Genomic DNA, 15558 nt, shown 5'->3' on the forward strand with positions numbered 1-15558 from the left:
GCAAGGGACATCCTTGTCTAGTCCCCCTTTTCAGAAGAATTGATCTCGTCTTTTCTCCATTGACTACCACATTGGCTGTTGTTTTTTCATATATAGCTTGTATTATATTGAGGAATTTTCCTTCCATTCCTATCTTCTTGAGTGTCTTAAACATGAATTGACATTGGATGTTGTTGAATGCTTTTTCTGCATCTATTGATATCATGTGGTTCTTATATTTCTTCGTTTCAATGTGACAAATAATACTAATAGTCTTTCGTATGTTGAACTATCCCTGAATCTCTGGTATGAATCCCATTTGGTCATGGTGAATTATTTGTTTTATATATTTTTGTATTCTCTTGGCTAGTATTTTGTTAAGGATTTTTGCATTGATATTCATTAGGGAGATTGGTCTGTAGTTCTCAATTCTTGTCGGATCCTTGCCCAGTTTAGGTATCAGAGTTATACTAGCTTCATAGAAGGAGGTTGGGAGTTTGTCATCTTTTTCTATGGTCTGGAAGAGTTTGTGTAGGATTGGTGTCAGTTCTTCCCTGAATGCTTGATAGAATTCACCCGTGAATTCATCTGGTCCTGGTGTTTTCTTGGTTGGTAATTCTTTGATAGCCCTGTCTATTTCTTCTATTGATATGGGTCTCTTGATGGCCAGTGGGGATAATCTAGAGAGGGATTGTTTTTCCAAGAATTCATCCATGTCTTCCCAAGTTTTTGAATTCATTGGAATACAGTCCTTCATAGTACTGTGTAATTATCCTTTTGCTTTCACTGTGGCCCATTGTAATGTTCCCTCTTTCATCCCTCATCCTTGCTATTGAAATGTGTTGCTTCCTTTCTTTGGTCAATTTTGTGAGAGTTTGTCGATGCAGTTTATTGGTTTGAAGAATCAACTTTTATCAGCATTGATTTTTTCCCATAGTTTTCTTATTTTCTCTCCTGAATCTCAGAAATAATTCTTATTATTTCTTTTCTTTATCTGTTAGCTGGATTTTCTTGCTGACTCGCTCTGGTTACTGTAAATTTAGTGACAGTATATCAATCATTAGCCTCTCCTCCTTCTTTATGCATGCATGTAATGCATGAGACGTCCTCTGATGACTGCCTTTGCTGTGTCCCATAAGTTTTGGTATGTTGTGTTTTCATTCTTGTTGGTTTCTAGAAATTTCCCAATTTCATCTCTGATCTGAGCAGGTATGCTCTCCTTTTGCAGTAGTTATTCATTCTCCAATGGGTTGCCCTTGATTTCTTTATCTTCCTTTTGTTTATTTCCAATCTTATGGCACAGTGGTCAGAGAGCGAGGTCTGTATGAGATAGATCAATGTGCTTGAATTTATGTAGATTCGACGTATACCTTAGCATGTGGTCTATTTTCATAAATGTACCATGTGGGCTTGTTTGGGTGGAGAGCTCTGTAGATCTCTCTCAGGTCAAGTTGTCTAATTGTAGTGTTTAGATCTTTAGTCTCCTTGTTGAGTTTCTTTCCGAGTGATCTATCTTTCTCAGAGAGCGGTGTATTGAAGTCACCTACTATAATTGTTGAGGCTGTGATTTCTTTTTTCATCCTTTGCAGTGTTTGCTTGACATATTCTGCTGGATGCTTGTTTGGCGAGTAAATGTTTAGAATGCTTATTGGTTCTTTATGTAATGCTCCCTTGAGCATTATATAGTGTTCATCCTTATCTCTTTGTATGGTTTGCACTTTGAGGTCAATTTTATCTGAGATTAGGATTGCAACCCCTGCTTTTTTTAAATTACAGGTTGTCTGGTATGATTGTCTCCAGTCTTTGTTTTTCAGCCTGTTTTTATCCGTAATGTTGAGATGTAATGTCTCCTGTAGGCAGCAGATTGAGGGTTTGTGTTTTCCAAGCCAGTTTATTATCCTCTGTCTCTTAAGGCTGGAGTTCAAAACATTAATATTCAGGGTTATTACATCTATCTGTGGACCCTGTGATGTCATTTTATCTCTCTTGTGTTGGGTGTTTTCCTACCTCCCTTTCTTTTCTGTGGGTTGTGCATGTGTGTTTGTGGTTCATTCTTGCCTTCTTTCCATCGTTGAGCCAGTTCTATCTTGGGGCTGTTTTCCCTTTGATGGTCTCAGGGTGGAGTTGTTCTGTGTGGTGGTCTCTTGTATGTGCTTGATGAGTGTTGTTCTTCTGCCCATCCTGGGTCAGTGAGGATCTTTTGTAGTGCTAGGTTCCTTTTAGCATATTCTTTGAGGCTTTCCTTGTCTGGGAAGATTCTCACTTCTCCATCAATTTTGATAGATAATTTGGCCAGATAGAGTATTCTTGGGTTTGCGTTATTTTCCTGCAATTTTTGGAATATGCTGCTCCACTGTCTCCTCTTCTTCATAGTGTCTGGTGACAGGTCTGAGCATATTCTTATCTGCTTGCCTTTATATGTGGTTGCCCGTTTTCCCCTAACCGCTCTCATGATTTTCTCCTTTCCTCAAAGTTGGGGAGCTTAACAACTATATGTCTTGGTTACTTCTGGGGATTCAGTCTAGCTGGCGTTCTTTCGGCCTCCTGAATAGTTGCCTGGTTTTCGTTCATTAAGTTAGGGAAGGTTTCCTCCAAGCATTCCATCACTATTTTGGATGCTGGTTTCCTTGATGTGCATTCCTCCAGCAGGCCGATAATTCTGATGTTTTTGTTCCTTCTCATAGCATCAGACATATCTCTGAGGTTTTTTTCAGCTTCTCTGATGGACTTGTTAGACTTTTTCTCACGTTAATTAATTTCTGCTTGCAAATCCTCTAGGTCACTGGTGTGGTTCTCTGCCTCCTCCATTCTCTGAGTGAAGTCCGTGAGTTTGCTATTAGTTTTTGTTACCTTGCCCTTTAACTCCCATATTTCCCTTTGGTGAAGGGCCTTTATTTCCTCTATCATTTCATTCTTTTTCTGTAATGCTTCCCTAATGTCCTATATGGCTCCAAGCAGCATTCTGAAGATTTCTTTCTGTGGGAGGTGAACCTTTGCCTTTTCTATGACTGCTGTTAGGTCCAGGTGGTCCTCTGGCATTGGATTTTGTTTCTCTTTTCTTGTTGAAACTGTGGAAGCAGCTTGCTGTTTTGTTTTTTGTCAATTTGTTGGAAATTGGTGCCATTTTCCTGGGTGTCTCAGCCCTGGTCTCTGTTTTGGGAGTTTGGTGTTGCTGTTTCATCTGGTTGCCTTTAGCCAACTGTCTCGTGGGGTTGTGTTTCACCTTTGTCCTGCTGGGGATTCCCTCTTGCCTTGGCCTGTGGCTTGCGCTGCAGTGACCTTTAGGTCCCCTTAGGGGCTGTTTGCTGCTGTCCACGCTGAGGTCTGATAGAAAGTATTGGCCCCAGTGCAGGGGAGCGTATTTAGGGGATGGTTTGGGGATTAGATGCTCCGTTTCTGGCTAGGGGCACTTCCCTCAGGTAGGCAGGTGGGAGGGGAGCCCATGACTGGTGTGCAGATGCACCGCTGGGAGTCCCAAGAATGGGACAGAGTGAGCAGGGAGAAGGGAGAATGCAGTGAGCAAGCCCCAATGACTTGGGTTTCTTATGCTGCAGCTGCAGAAAGTTCTGCCAGACTTGGGTCCTCTGCCTGGCAGGCCTGAAGCTGTGTGGCAGGATGGGAATCTCTGTGTGCGGAGGGGGCTGGCTGGTGGATCTGCAAGGAGCGCAGTGACAGGGCAGGCACCTCTGAGCGTGCAGCAGTTTTAATTGGTGGTTTGCACAGAGCACTAAGGCAGGACCGCAGCATCTGCCTTCCGCCTGGCTGTGGCGCCGGGCTTGCGTCTCTGGGAAGAAGGGGGTAGGGTCTGGCCCGCTGGACTGCGAGGAGTGCCTGGGTGGGGCCAGAATCTGCAGGGGGTGGGGGTTATGCTAGCTGGAGCACACACATGGACCCAGGACACCCTGAGGCGGCTTGGGGTTACTGACTGGCGGTTTTCCGCGGAGTGCCAAGGTGGGCGCAGCCTCAGCCGTGTACCTGGCTGCCCTGTGGCGCCTGTCGTGGCAGAGCAGCGCCCAGAGCACCGCACCGGAGACCACAGGTGTCCGCACGGAGCCCTGGCGATTAGGTTGGGGTCCACCTCTGGGTCCGAGAGATGCTCTGAGTGGTCTTGGGAACCGAACAGGCAGATTTGATACCCTTACTCTGCCCCCAACTCTCCCCACTCACCGATTTCCTCGGAGCTCCGGGCGTGAGGTACCTATCTGGCGGCCATCTTCCTGTAGTCCATATTTTTCCCTTTTCTAACAATAAGGTGAAATGTTGCGTCAATGAGACTGACTGACTTTTCTGGACATAATGCCCTCCAGTGTTGCCATGTGATGAGGAGCTGGGCAGACTCATCATAGGGTTTGAAGGATGCATGGCATTCTCTGTGTGTTTCTTTAATATAGATTCCTATGATTTTATAGCAAGACGTTTTTGTTGCTTTTTATAGGTTTAGATATTAAAATTGTACCCTACGCTGATGACTTGAGAATGTGTCATGTGGTGTTAAATATCGCCTGAACCTCACAAATTCAGACTGGATGTAAAGAGAAGGCATTTGTTGAGGTCTAGTAAACCTTCTTGGGCTCTGTTGAGGTCCATCCTTCTTTAGCTCCGATTAAATTCAAGCTCCCAAGGCTACTCAGGCTGTTGTGATGAAGGTCCTTTCACTTCTAAAGAGCCATCTTTCCATGTCTCTGAGCTGTACCTGTGGGTCCCATTCTGGAAAGGAGCCTGTTGCGTTTACAATGTATGTATCAACCCAGGCACAGGGGATGGATAAACCACCTATGGAAAAATTCCATTCACTCTCAGTTCTATTTTTCCATGGACATCTTGAAACACCTTCAGATATGCTTCCAAAACGGGCGACATAGTGAGTTTCCATCAGATTTCATCAGATTCTCAAAACGATTAAGAACTGCTACAGATTCTGTGGCATATATAATCTTTTCCAAAGTTTCTGTTTGTAAGGAGGCTCGAAGCATGTTGAGCTCTACTCTGCCTAGGAAAGCAGTCTGGTCTGGTGGTTAGGAGGGTAGTCTCTGAAATCAAGCTGGAGTTCAGTTCCTGCTCTCCATCTCCTTCTAGCTCGTGACTGTGCCAAGTCACAGGGCCTGGTTTCGTACGTCGTGTGGCTAGTAGGCTCAAATTAGAAAATGCCTGTAATGTATTCAGCGAACGCTCATTTGTTAGCTATGCTGGATGAAGATAATGATAAAAAGTAATAGCTACCTATGTGGCTTGAGGTGATTACAGAATTCCCTTTATATATTGTGTTTATTCACTGAACATGCAATTTATCCTTTCTACCTCATTGAGCTATTTAATAACAAAAGAAAGATGTAGAAACTGATGAGTACTATTAGGTTGTGTGTATTCAAGTGCTGTGTAAATTCAAGGTGATATATAATAAAAACACTGGGAAATATTTGAAAGTGGACTCATTTGCTATCTAAGTCTGACTATAAGCAGGTTTATTTGCACTTTAGTCCTATAGTACATGGTAGATTCACAGGGGTACTGTGAAATTCAGGTTGGGAAGGAGCATCATTTTATAGGGCAGAGATGTGTTTTCAGTGACCCCTTGAAGCATATTTAGTGAAGTGAGCCAATGTTTTTATATTTCTTCTAAAAGAAAGTGTATGTTTTACATCTTGTGTGACTTGAAGAACCGTTAACAGAATTTCTTTCTTTTTCAGCAATCTAATTCTCAGGTGGATTTGCATATCCCAGCCATTGATGATGATATCAATGAAATCATTCAGATCGATGGAACTGGAGATACATCTTCCAGCGAAGAAGTGGCAAGTCCAAGAGATGTCGATGAGGCTGACTTTCCAGGGATTACTGATGGGGAAGATCTGAAATCACGTGAAGAAGAAGGTGACAGTATATCAAATGAAGGCTCGACTGTTGACAGCAGTGGTGATGAAGAGCCCCGGAGAGACATTATAGAAGAGGTGAGGCTCGTGCTTGAGCAGTGACTCTTCTTATTAACTAATCATATTTGTGTTTGAGTGCACTTGGTTGTCAAGAAAAACCTTGATTAAGATGAACCCTGTCTTTAGTCTTTTAAAATGAGCTTTATTTGTGTGTTGAAATGTAAACTTCAGTCTTGTAATTTAAGCCAGTGTTATGTATTTGGGAAGCAGCTTCTATGTTGGTTGTCTTAACTAGAAATAGTGGGCTGTTTAGGGGGTGGATCCGGGCTTTTAAACAGGCAGCCAGGATGGAAACAGTGTCTGTTCTAATCCTAATACATGTGGCAAAATCTGGGTGGAATGTGAAAATTAAGTGTGTGCACTGAATTAGCTGTCATTTATGATACTGCCCCTACATGCCAGATAACATGCTAAGTCTTTCCTGCCGTATCTTATCTAATACTCCCAGTATCCTCCGGGTGTTATTACTACCCTCGTTTTTCAGATGAGAAAACTGAGGTATGGACAGTCTCAACAACTTGCCTGAGATCAATCATGCAGCTATTAAGTCTCAAAGCTGATTTTGACTCTAAACCTGGTACATTTAACTAGAACACTGTCAGACCCCTCCAAGTTCTCTTATTTCTGTATGTCACTTGCCCTTTAAAAAATTCAAAGCACCATGAATTTTTTTAATGCGCTCATTTTTCATCTTTAGGATCCTTTAAATTCTGGAGATGATGTTAGTGAGCAGGATGTGCCAGACCTGTTTGACACGGATAATGTAATTGTCTGTCAGTATGACAAGGTACTGTGGTTTCTGCACTTTGGGTTTATTAATTACATTTATAGTAGCAAGGTTTGCAAACTGATGAGAAAGATGATGTTAAGTTATAGTTTACAGTTAAATTAATCTTGAAACAACGATTTAATTCTGTAAGTTTCTGTTAGTCCTGGTAGACTAGAGAAACAAATCCGGGAGGACTCATATGTGTATAAGAAAGAGCTTTATATATCAGAGCAATTGAGTATTGAGAAAACATCCCAGCCCAGTCCAGATCAAGTCCTTTAGTCCAATATTAGCCCCTCTGTCCCCTACCAATCTATAAATTTCTCTTCAGACTCACGAAACAGATGCAATGATGCTGAATGCAGAAAGATCACAGGCCAGTGGGATCCAGTGATGGTGGAAACATCTCAGCGCTGGCGTGGGTCTCCATGTGCCCCTTGCAAGTTCAGGGCTCTCACTGCCATCAGCATAGCCTCATGTATCTATCAGAGAGTCTCTCAGGCAGTAAGCAGAGAGAGAGCGCGTCTCTATCTCCAAGGAGGAAGACAGGAGTTCCCAGAATCCTCATGAGAAGGCCATGCTCACACACAAGCCTCATTGGCTATGACCTGATTGACAGCCTAAACTCCACCCTTTCACTCTTAATCGTCTCAAAGCCACCACAGTTATTTTGGGTGTATTTTGGGCCTAGCACTGTGTGGCCTTGATGATACCCAAAGAGTGTCAGTCCTTCATTTAAGGAGGTGGGAAGCTTATAGAAGTAAGATGTTTCTGTACAGAATAATACAAGGCGAATTAATGTCCGAGTGCATACATGCGTGGGCGTATTCCAAACAAAGCTATTTAAATGTATCTGTGGTCCGTTGGGGTGGGGGTGTGTGGGGGTGGGCTTCAGACAGATTTGCTTGATGGTATGGCCCTCTTAGTCTCATTATTGTGCCTTCCAAGAGCACATGGCCTTCTGAGGGGATCTGTCTGACTACTAGTTAAATTCAAGGCATGAGAGGTCCGCTCAGAAGGTTTTGGTGACTGATTTTTGGGATTCCAAAGGGGTAATTTAAAAAAAATTGTAAATGGGGTAGAGGTTTACATTTCAGATAATTAACTTCGTATTTATCAGCTTAAACCCCTCGTCAACTCGTTAACCCTCTCCCTTGCGTTCTGATTCCTTTTCTCTCTCTGGTGGGCTACTCTCTTCCATGTCTTTCCAGTTATCACCTGTCAACAGGCCAGCCCATTGCTTCGTCTGCCTTCTCTGTTCTCACCTCCTTGGCAAACTCCAAAATCTAGTCTTTTTGATATCAAGTCTTTAATTTTTTCCCCTCCCTATAACAGTGGTCTAATACTTGTCTCCAAAGGGGTAATCTCGATAGATTTCCATGAAGGACACAGGCCAATCATTGGGTCTTATGACATTTTAAGAAAATTGGATATTGCCTAGGTGAGAAAAGGTTAGGAAAGTTGTGCCAAGGCATATTCCCCCCTTCATATGACAGCCAAGAGCTCATTCTTCAAGGGAAGCAAGGGCTGTCCTGCGAGAATTTGGTTGGGAAATCTTACCCCATCCACCTCAGCTTTGATTTGTCCCATCAGATTTCTCTTGGTTCTCAAAACTCAAGGAACATTTAAGAGCAACAAGGTTTGAAGCTGCCGAAGCTGCCATTTTTGATGCAGTGTAAATCAAAGATCACAGAATTCCTTGGGGGAGCGGTTGGGGAAATGGAAACGACACTGTCAGCAGGGTGTAGTCCAGATAAAGGATATGTGGGGAAATAAAAGCTTCTTTTGCATAATAAAGGCTTCTCTTTATTTATTTTAGCAATGCCGCTGACATCCTCATATAAAAATTATAAAGCGCCATGGATCTGATAGAAAAGGTTAGCAGTGAAATGATAACTTTTTCTGTAGATTATGCTGTGGAGTCCCTAAACCAGCAAACCAAACAACCGAACCCTCTTGCCATTGAGCTGATTCTGACTCATAGGGACAGTCGTGTCGGACAGAGGAGAGCTGCGCCCTAGGGTTTCCCAGGCTGTGCTCTTTTCAGAAGCAGAGGGCTCCTCGTTCTTCTGCAGTGGCTGGCAGGCTCAATGTCTGACCCTTTGGTTAACAGTTGAGCACTAACATCGCACCGCCGGCTCCCTGAGTGGCACCATTGGTTAACACAGCCACCTGCTAACTGAAAGGTTCAGGTCTCCCCATCACAAAAGTCAACGAGAACCCTAAAGAGCACAGTTCTCCCCAACTTAAGTGGGGTTCCCATAATTCAGAACCAACTAATTGCTATAAATAGGGCCATCCAGTGGAATATGAAAATACTTTAATATGCTGCAAATGTTTTACAATGCTGCCTAAGTATTCTTGTACTTATTTGATTTCTTTTTCATATTTAAGCCTTGATCCATTTGGTGTTTATCTTGATGTGATTTTATCTTTTATTCCCCCTGCCCACTCTCAGGGACAATAAGGGGGGTACCCCCCAAAAAACCTGATGCTCATTTGCGGGTTTTTTTTTTTAATGTGAGGGGGACAGTGAATTTGGAGTTCATTCCACCAGGTCAGACTGTTAATCAAGCTTTCTATTTAGAGGTCCTGAAAAGATTACGTAACTGTGTGACAAAAAAGGCCTGATTTGTGGCAGTCTGGGGACTGTTTTTGCCTCCATGACAATGCACTTGCTCATGTAGCCATCTCAGTGCACCGGTTTTGGGCAAAAAACAGCATGCCTCTGTTGTCCCACACATTTTACTCACCTGACCTCGCTCTGTGCAACTTTTTGTTTCTGAGAATGTGGAGGGACACGAAAAGAGAATGATTTGATGAAGTTGAAGAGGTAGGGGAAAATGAGGGGAGACGCTGTTAAGCCATCCAAACAGATGAGTTTGAACAATGTTTCCAAGAATGGAATCGCAGATTTGACAAATGTATTAAGGGTAATTGGAGTACTTTGAAGGTGATAGGTTGTTTTGTAAAATAAATAAACAAATTCTGGGTTCTTCGGGGGTACCCCTTTGTATATCAATTGTCCTAACATATTTATTAAAATTTTTACATATGTTGGCCCCACCGGTTGAGATAATTATTGGTCATATATGAAATTCCTGTTGTATTTGGGCCTACTTGTTGACTTCCTGCTTTCTTCCATTGGTTTGTCTTTTTGTGGACCTGTTCTGCATTGGCTTAATTACTGAGGTTTGATATCTGCTAGAGCCAGTACTTCTTCACTGATGTTCTTTTTTAGAGTGTTCTTAGGGGTTCTAATTTATTCTTTGTATTCATCTAGAATCAGCTTGCCTTGTTCAAAACAAGACCCTGATTGTATTTTCTTTGGGATCATATGAAATTTGATATATTTTTTTAAATTTTGGGAGGAGTAGCCTGCAAGGCTACCTTGTAGAGAAGCTCTGATTGATAAGGGTAAACACCTGAAGGACACAGGGCAGTGAGCCATGGTGCTGTTTGGAGGAAAGGCATCTCACACAGAGAGAACAGCCAGTATTTAGACCTGAGGCAGGCCTGTTTGCAAGGAACAGCGACAAGGCCAGAGCAGGAAGTGAAGGATCTTCATAGGCCTTGGTAAGGACGACTTTAGTTTTGGGGTAGGAATCCCTGGAAAATTTTGAAGAAAAAATTGACCTCTGGTTTATGTTTTTAATGGAAATACTTTGACTTCTGTGTTTATTCTAGACTGAAGGGGTTAGGGGACAAGGAAGAAGTCAGGGAAACTAGTTACTAAGAGATTTTACAGATCCAGGCAAGAATTAATATTGGCTTAGACAATTATAATAGTGGAGGTGGTAAACATGGTTGGTGTAGGGATGTGATTTGTAGAGAGCCAACATATACTGGTGGGTCCAGATATGGAGCGTGAGTAGGACAGACACCTAAGGAATCTCTAAGATTTTTGGTCTGAAACCCTGGAAGAATGAGTGGCCATTTACCGAGATGGGGAAGATTGTACAGGTTGGGCGAGGGATATCAGTGTCGTGCTTTTGAACTTGTTTGCCATGACCATTCCATATCCAGGAAGAGAGGCGGAAGCAGTGGAACAGAATCTGAAGTTTAGGGGAGACGTGAGCTGGAATATAAATTTTGGAGGTATTCAGCATATAGATGGAATATTGCTTTGGAATTAGATGAAATCACCATGGGAGTCGATGCAGACACAAGAAAGAGCTCTGGTGTACTTTAAAAGGTAAGGAAGATAAAACAGGAAGCAGTAAAAGAAATGAAGGAATCACCAGAGAGTTAACAGGAAATCCCAGGAGTGTTCTGGAAGCCCAAACATACATTATGTTTTCCAGGTACTATTAAGGGGCCATCTTAAATATATCATGAATTTACAGAGATGCTAATCAGTATGTGTTAGACTGGGTGGACTAGAGAAACAAAACCAGGGAAACTCATATATGTGTAAGAGAGAGCTTTATATCAAGAAGTAGTTATGCATCAATAAAACAGTTCAGATCAAGTCCTTAAGTCTGATACTAGTCCATAAGTTTGATACTAGTCCATAAATCTCTTTTCAGACTCATGCAATGGTGCAAAAAGCAGGATCATAGGACAGTGGGTGAAAAATCTGGTGGATCCAGTGGCAGTGGGTGCATTTCCAGGGGACTGACAGGTCTCCGGCAGTTCTCTTGAGTGGCATGACAGCAGGAAGGTGAAGCAGAGAGAGAATATGTGACCCGCCTCAAGGGAGAAAGAGAGGAAGTTCCTAGAATCCCCATGGGAAAGCCATGCCTACAAGGAGGCATTATCAGTCCTTGACCTGATTGACAGGCCAGACTCCACCGGACACTTATTTATCAAGTTGACCTGAAACACCACAGTCTGGTTGTCTGCATGTCGTGTTTGTCCATCATCAGCCGCACGAATATGCGCAGTGTACATCGAATAGTCAGATTTAACTAGGGCTGTTTGTGTCGCTGACGAATGTCAGGTGTATGATGACAGTGGTTGATTGTAGCATTTAAACTGTGCGAAGAGGACACTGAGACTGAGGAGGGGAAAGGGGAAGGAACAACAGTGGAAAAGATGATAAGACTAAAGAATCTAGGTCCTTCCGGTAGCTGTTGGAAAGTGCAGTGGTTGAAACTGAGATTATGGAGAGATTAGTAGTGGGCAATGCCAGTAATTATATTGGTTTCTCATAAGTGGCTCAGTAGGGTGGAAGAAAAAAAATCAGTGGAGAAATCAAGGAGCGAAGAGGCCAAGGTATTTGGAAAAGATCTAATTCTGGCATATCGAGATTTGACAGTGTGCCTTTGGAGACAGGACTGAACCAGGGACAAAGCCCGTCGACCAGCGAAGGGGAGCAGGGCCTTGCAACAGTGCAGGGAGTAGCTGAAGTAGTATAATGACAAGGTTATTCAACCTGCGCGTTCTCAAGGAGGAAGCAAAGGGAAGGGCCTGAATAGTAACGAGCTGCGGAGAACGTACTGGCTCAAGTGAGACAGAAAGTAAGGAAGCACCATCGATTAAGTTTATTCTTAGCTATTTAATCTCATTTGCTGCTGTCATAAATGGGGCTTTCTGTATTTTCTCTTGATTATATATATGAAGGCCATTTGAGTACTGTGTATTAAGTTTAGATCAACATTGAAATCTTCAGTAATGTTTCATCTTAGCTTTCTCCAGACATCTATAATTATAGCATCTCTCACTGCCATGGAGTCAATGCTGACTCAGCAATATTCCCCTTCCCCTTTGGTGTTTCCCAAACAGTAACTGTTTAGAAGAGTAGAAAGCCCAGTCTTTCTCCCGAGGAGAGGCTGATGGTTTTGAACTGCTGACCTTGTGGGTCGCAGCCCAACATGTAACCACGACACCACCAGGACTTTAGGTCCCCCGTTATAGTATCAGTAAATTTGTTTTATCTTTTTTGATTTTTATACTTCTTTTCTCTTGCCTGATTGCATTGACTAGTGCATTTGTTGCTTTCAGTGTGCCAAGTAGCTACATAATAGTGGGTAATCTCATCTGTGTCTTGACAATGAGAATGCTTTTATTGTTTTCCCTCCTGAAGCATGTTGATGGATTTGGGCTGGTCTATAAGGTATGCATGTGTGTGTATTTGTGCGTAGTCTTAGTTTGAGTTTATTTAAAGAATAAAACACTAATTTAGCATCATTGTCGATCATCACATAATTTGGCTCTCACGGTCTGTTAGGTGCTATAGAGCTAGTTCTCACCCATTGTCACCCTCTGTGTGACGGAACGAAACACTGTCACCCTCATAATCGTTCTTTGCTTGAGTCCGTTGTTGCTGTGTCTTCCTCTTTTTCACTGCCCCTCTATTTTACCAAGCGTTGTGTCCTTTTTCAGAGACTGGTCTCTCCTGATAACATATCCAAAGTACGTGAGACGAAGTCTGGCCAATTTTGCTTCTAAGGAGCATTCTGGGTGTACTTCTGCCAAGATAGACTTGTTTCTTCTTTTGTCAGGGAGCCTACGGTACTTCCAGTATCCTTTGCCAGTATGTTAGGACTACTAATATGATTTTCATATTAATAGAATCAGGCTGTTGAATCATCGGTACACTCCTGGGGTAAATGAAGCCCTGTGATACAGCTTCAGGCGTAAATTGTAATCCCAGTTCCACCTAATTCCGGTCAGACTTGATCACTTGTGCCAACTGCAGGGCTCTATTGTCACCACTGCATTTCAGCAAGTTTCTAGAACTTCTGTAAGTGAAAACTTGGCAGTCAAATTCAGAGTATACATTTTCCATTACTAGAATTTTTTTTTTTTACAAATAGGATTTTTTTTTCCTTCTCATGCTTTACAAAATGGCAATGAATGCCAGTCACAAGTTTCTCTTCCTGCATTTGACTATTCATAGTCAATAACAAAACCCCAAGCCAAACTCACTGCCATCGTGTTGATGCCGACTCATAGCAACCGGATAGGACTCAGTAGAACTGTCCCTGTACGCTTCCGAGGCTGTAACTCTTTATGTTTTTCCTTTTTCACAAAAGTTTATTCTTAAATGTACAGCAGGCTCCCAGACAACAAACACTTCAATCTACCGATAGGTGGCGACAGACGTTACAGCAGGGATCCAGGTGTTTGGACAGGTGTGGAGTCAAGGGCCGTTGGTGCTGCCAGCAGTCACCAAGAACAGCTTCCTTTTTGCTAGATTTCTTACTTTCACCTGCTGCCAGAGGGCCCTTCCCCGCAGCAGCCTGCCTTCGCTTTTAGCTCCTCGGCTTTCTTCTGCTCTTCTTACCAAATCTTCTGCTTTGGTCTGCTTCTCGAGTTGGTTCAGGCACTTTTTCTTGCTCTCTTTCTGTGGCCCCTTCCTCGACCTCCCATCGCAAAGCAGAGCTCCCGACCCCCCCCCCCCCCACCTTCAGTGCCCTGTCTCAGATGCAGCCCGCCGATTGGCTGCTGGTCCTACTGTACCTCTGTGGGAGGAGGGGCTGCTGGTTTCGCACCACTGACCACCCAGTGTGTAACCCAGATGCCACCAGGGCAGGCTCCTATTTATTGTCAATAAGAACGCTTACTTTTTGGGGGGCCCACCTTGATTTGCTCTATTTCTGAGTTTTTTAAACAGCCCCTTGTGTTTTACCCAGAGGTAGCAGTGATTTCATGGGTTCCCACCTCTCAGGGTGGGTAAGATTTGGTATGTTCCATTTTCTCGGTCTGGGATGATTTATGGAATCTATAGAACAGCCAGCAAAACCTAACAGGTTATAAATTCCACCTTCCGACCTTGCTCCCTTCATTGCTGGGGCTTCGGGGGTCGGAATGCAGCACTGCTCTATTGAGCCCCTGCTAACATTCACCCTGTGATCTCTGGTCAGCCTGTGGTGGACAGTGAGCCCCCCCCCCCCCCCTGCTGCCCTTGACTGAGCTGGGCATGCCCACCCACAGTAGGATTTCTGCATCTTTTCCTTGGAATGCTCTTGAGTCTCGACCTGCCTGTCTTTATCCCTCACATGCTGTGAGGTTTTGTTCAAATGTCACTTCATAAGTCAGACCCCCCTGACCACCCCCTCTTATTTAAAGTTGCAACTACAGGCGACTTCATTTACTTATTATTTTCTGCCTCCTTCCTTACTAAAATGAAAGCTCAAAAGCATGAATTTTTTCTGGCTCATATTTAATTTATGTGTGTGTAAATATATATTTTTAAAAGAAAACAGTCAGACACACAGGACTCACGTATTTGCAGAGTGAGTGAATACACTGCCGCGAGGTACCATTACTTTCATGTACTCACACTCAGGGCCAGGAGCCCCCCTGTGACACAGCAAGAAATGTGCATGGTCCCGCCACTTACACGATTAATTAATTTTGACTATTTTTCTCCCTCCAGATCCATCGAAACAAGAACAAATGGAAATTCTATTTGAAAGATGGTGTAATGTGTTTTGGAGGGAAAGACTATGTATTTGCCAAAGCTATTGGTGATGCGGAGTGGTAGCTTTTATGAGCTCAATACATCAGCTTTGTAAATCCGTGGGACTATATTACATGTTATGAAACTTCCTTTCATTTTAAATATAGTCCAATACAGAACCGCCTATATTTTTTGTTCACTGTATAGAATTGAATAAAGTTATAATTTATAAATGCAGATAAAAATGTGCATTTATATCTTTTGTTCACTGTTTTAACTTTTGACATGTAACTTGTGGTTGGGGGGCAGCCCCCCACCACTAATCATGGGTTTGATAGGCACAATTTTATGGTTGAGATATATAAATATTAAAGGCATCGAGAGAGCATGAGAGAAATAATAGAGTCAGGCACATTTCATGGTAGCAATGCTCACCTGAGCCCTGCTTGGTGGTCCACGCGGAGAGAGGGGGAAGGGAAGGTGGACAAGGGGAAAGGGGAAAGGGAACAGGGAAGGAGACGGAACTGCCC

The 15558-nt window shown here is 43.1% G+C and overlaps 1 protein-coding gene across 2 annotated transcripts in view; it reads left to right on the forward strand.

Annotated features, from left to right (window-relative positions):
- The window catches only part of GTF2A1L (general transcription factor IIA subunit 1 like), a 44725-nt gene extending 29613 nt beyond the window's left edge, over positions 1-15112 (forward strand). For both annotated transcript variants that reach the window (XM_075535833.1, XM_075535835.1), the window contains 3 exons: positions 5667-5927; positions 6607-6696; positions 15005-15112. In XM_075535833.1, the coding sequence (XP_075391948.1) occupies positions 5667-5927; positions 6607-6696; positions 15005-15112 (459 nt within the window). The remainder of the gene's footprint in view (positions 1-5666; positions 5928-6606; positions 6697-15004) is intronic.
- The last annotated feature ends 446 nt before the right edge of the window (positions 15113-15558 follow it).

The sequence above is a fragment of the Tenrec ecaudatus genome, chromosome 17, assembly GCF_050624435.1.
Source record: "Tenrec ecaudatus isolate mTenEca1 chromosome 17, mTenEca1.hap1, whole genome shotgun sequence".
NCBI classification, from domain to species: Eukaryota; Metazoa; Chordata; class Mammalia; order Afrosoricida; family Tenrecidae; genus Tenrec; species Tenrec ecaudatus.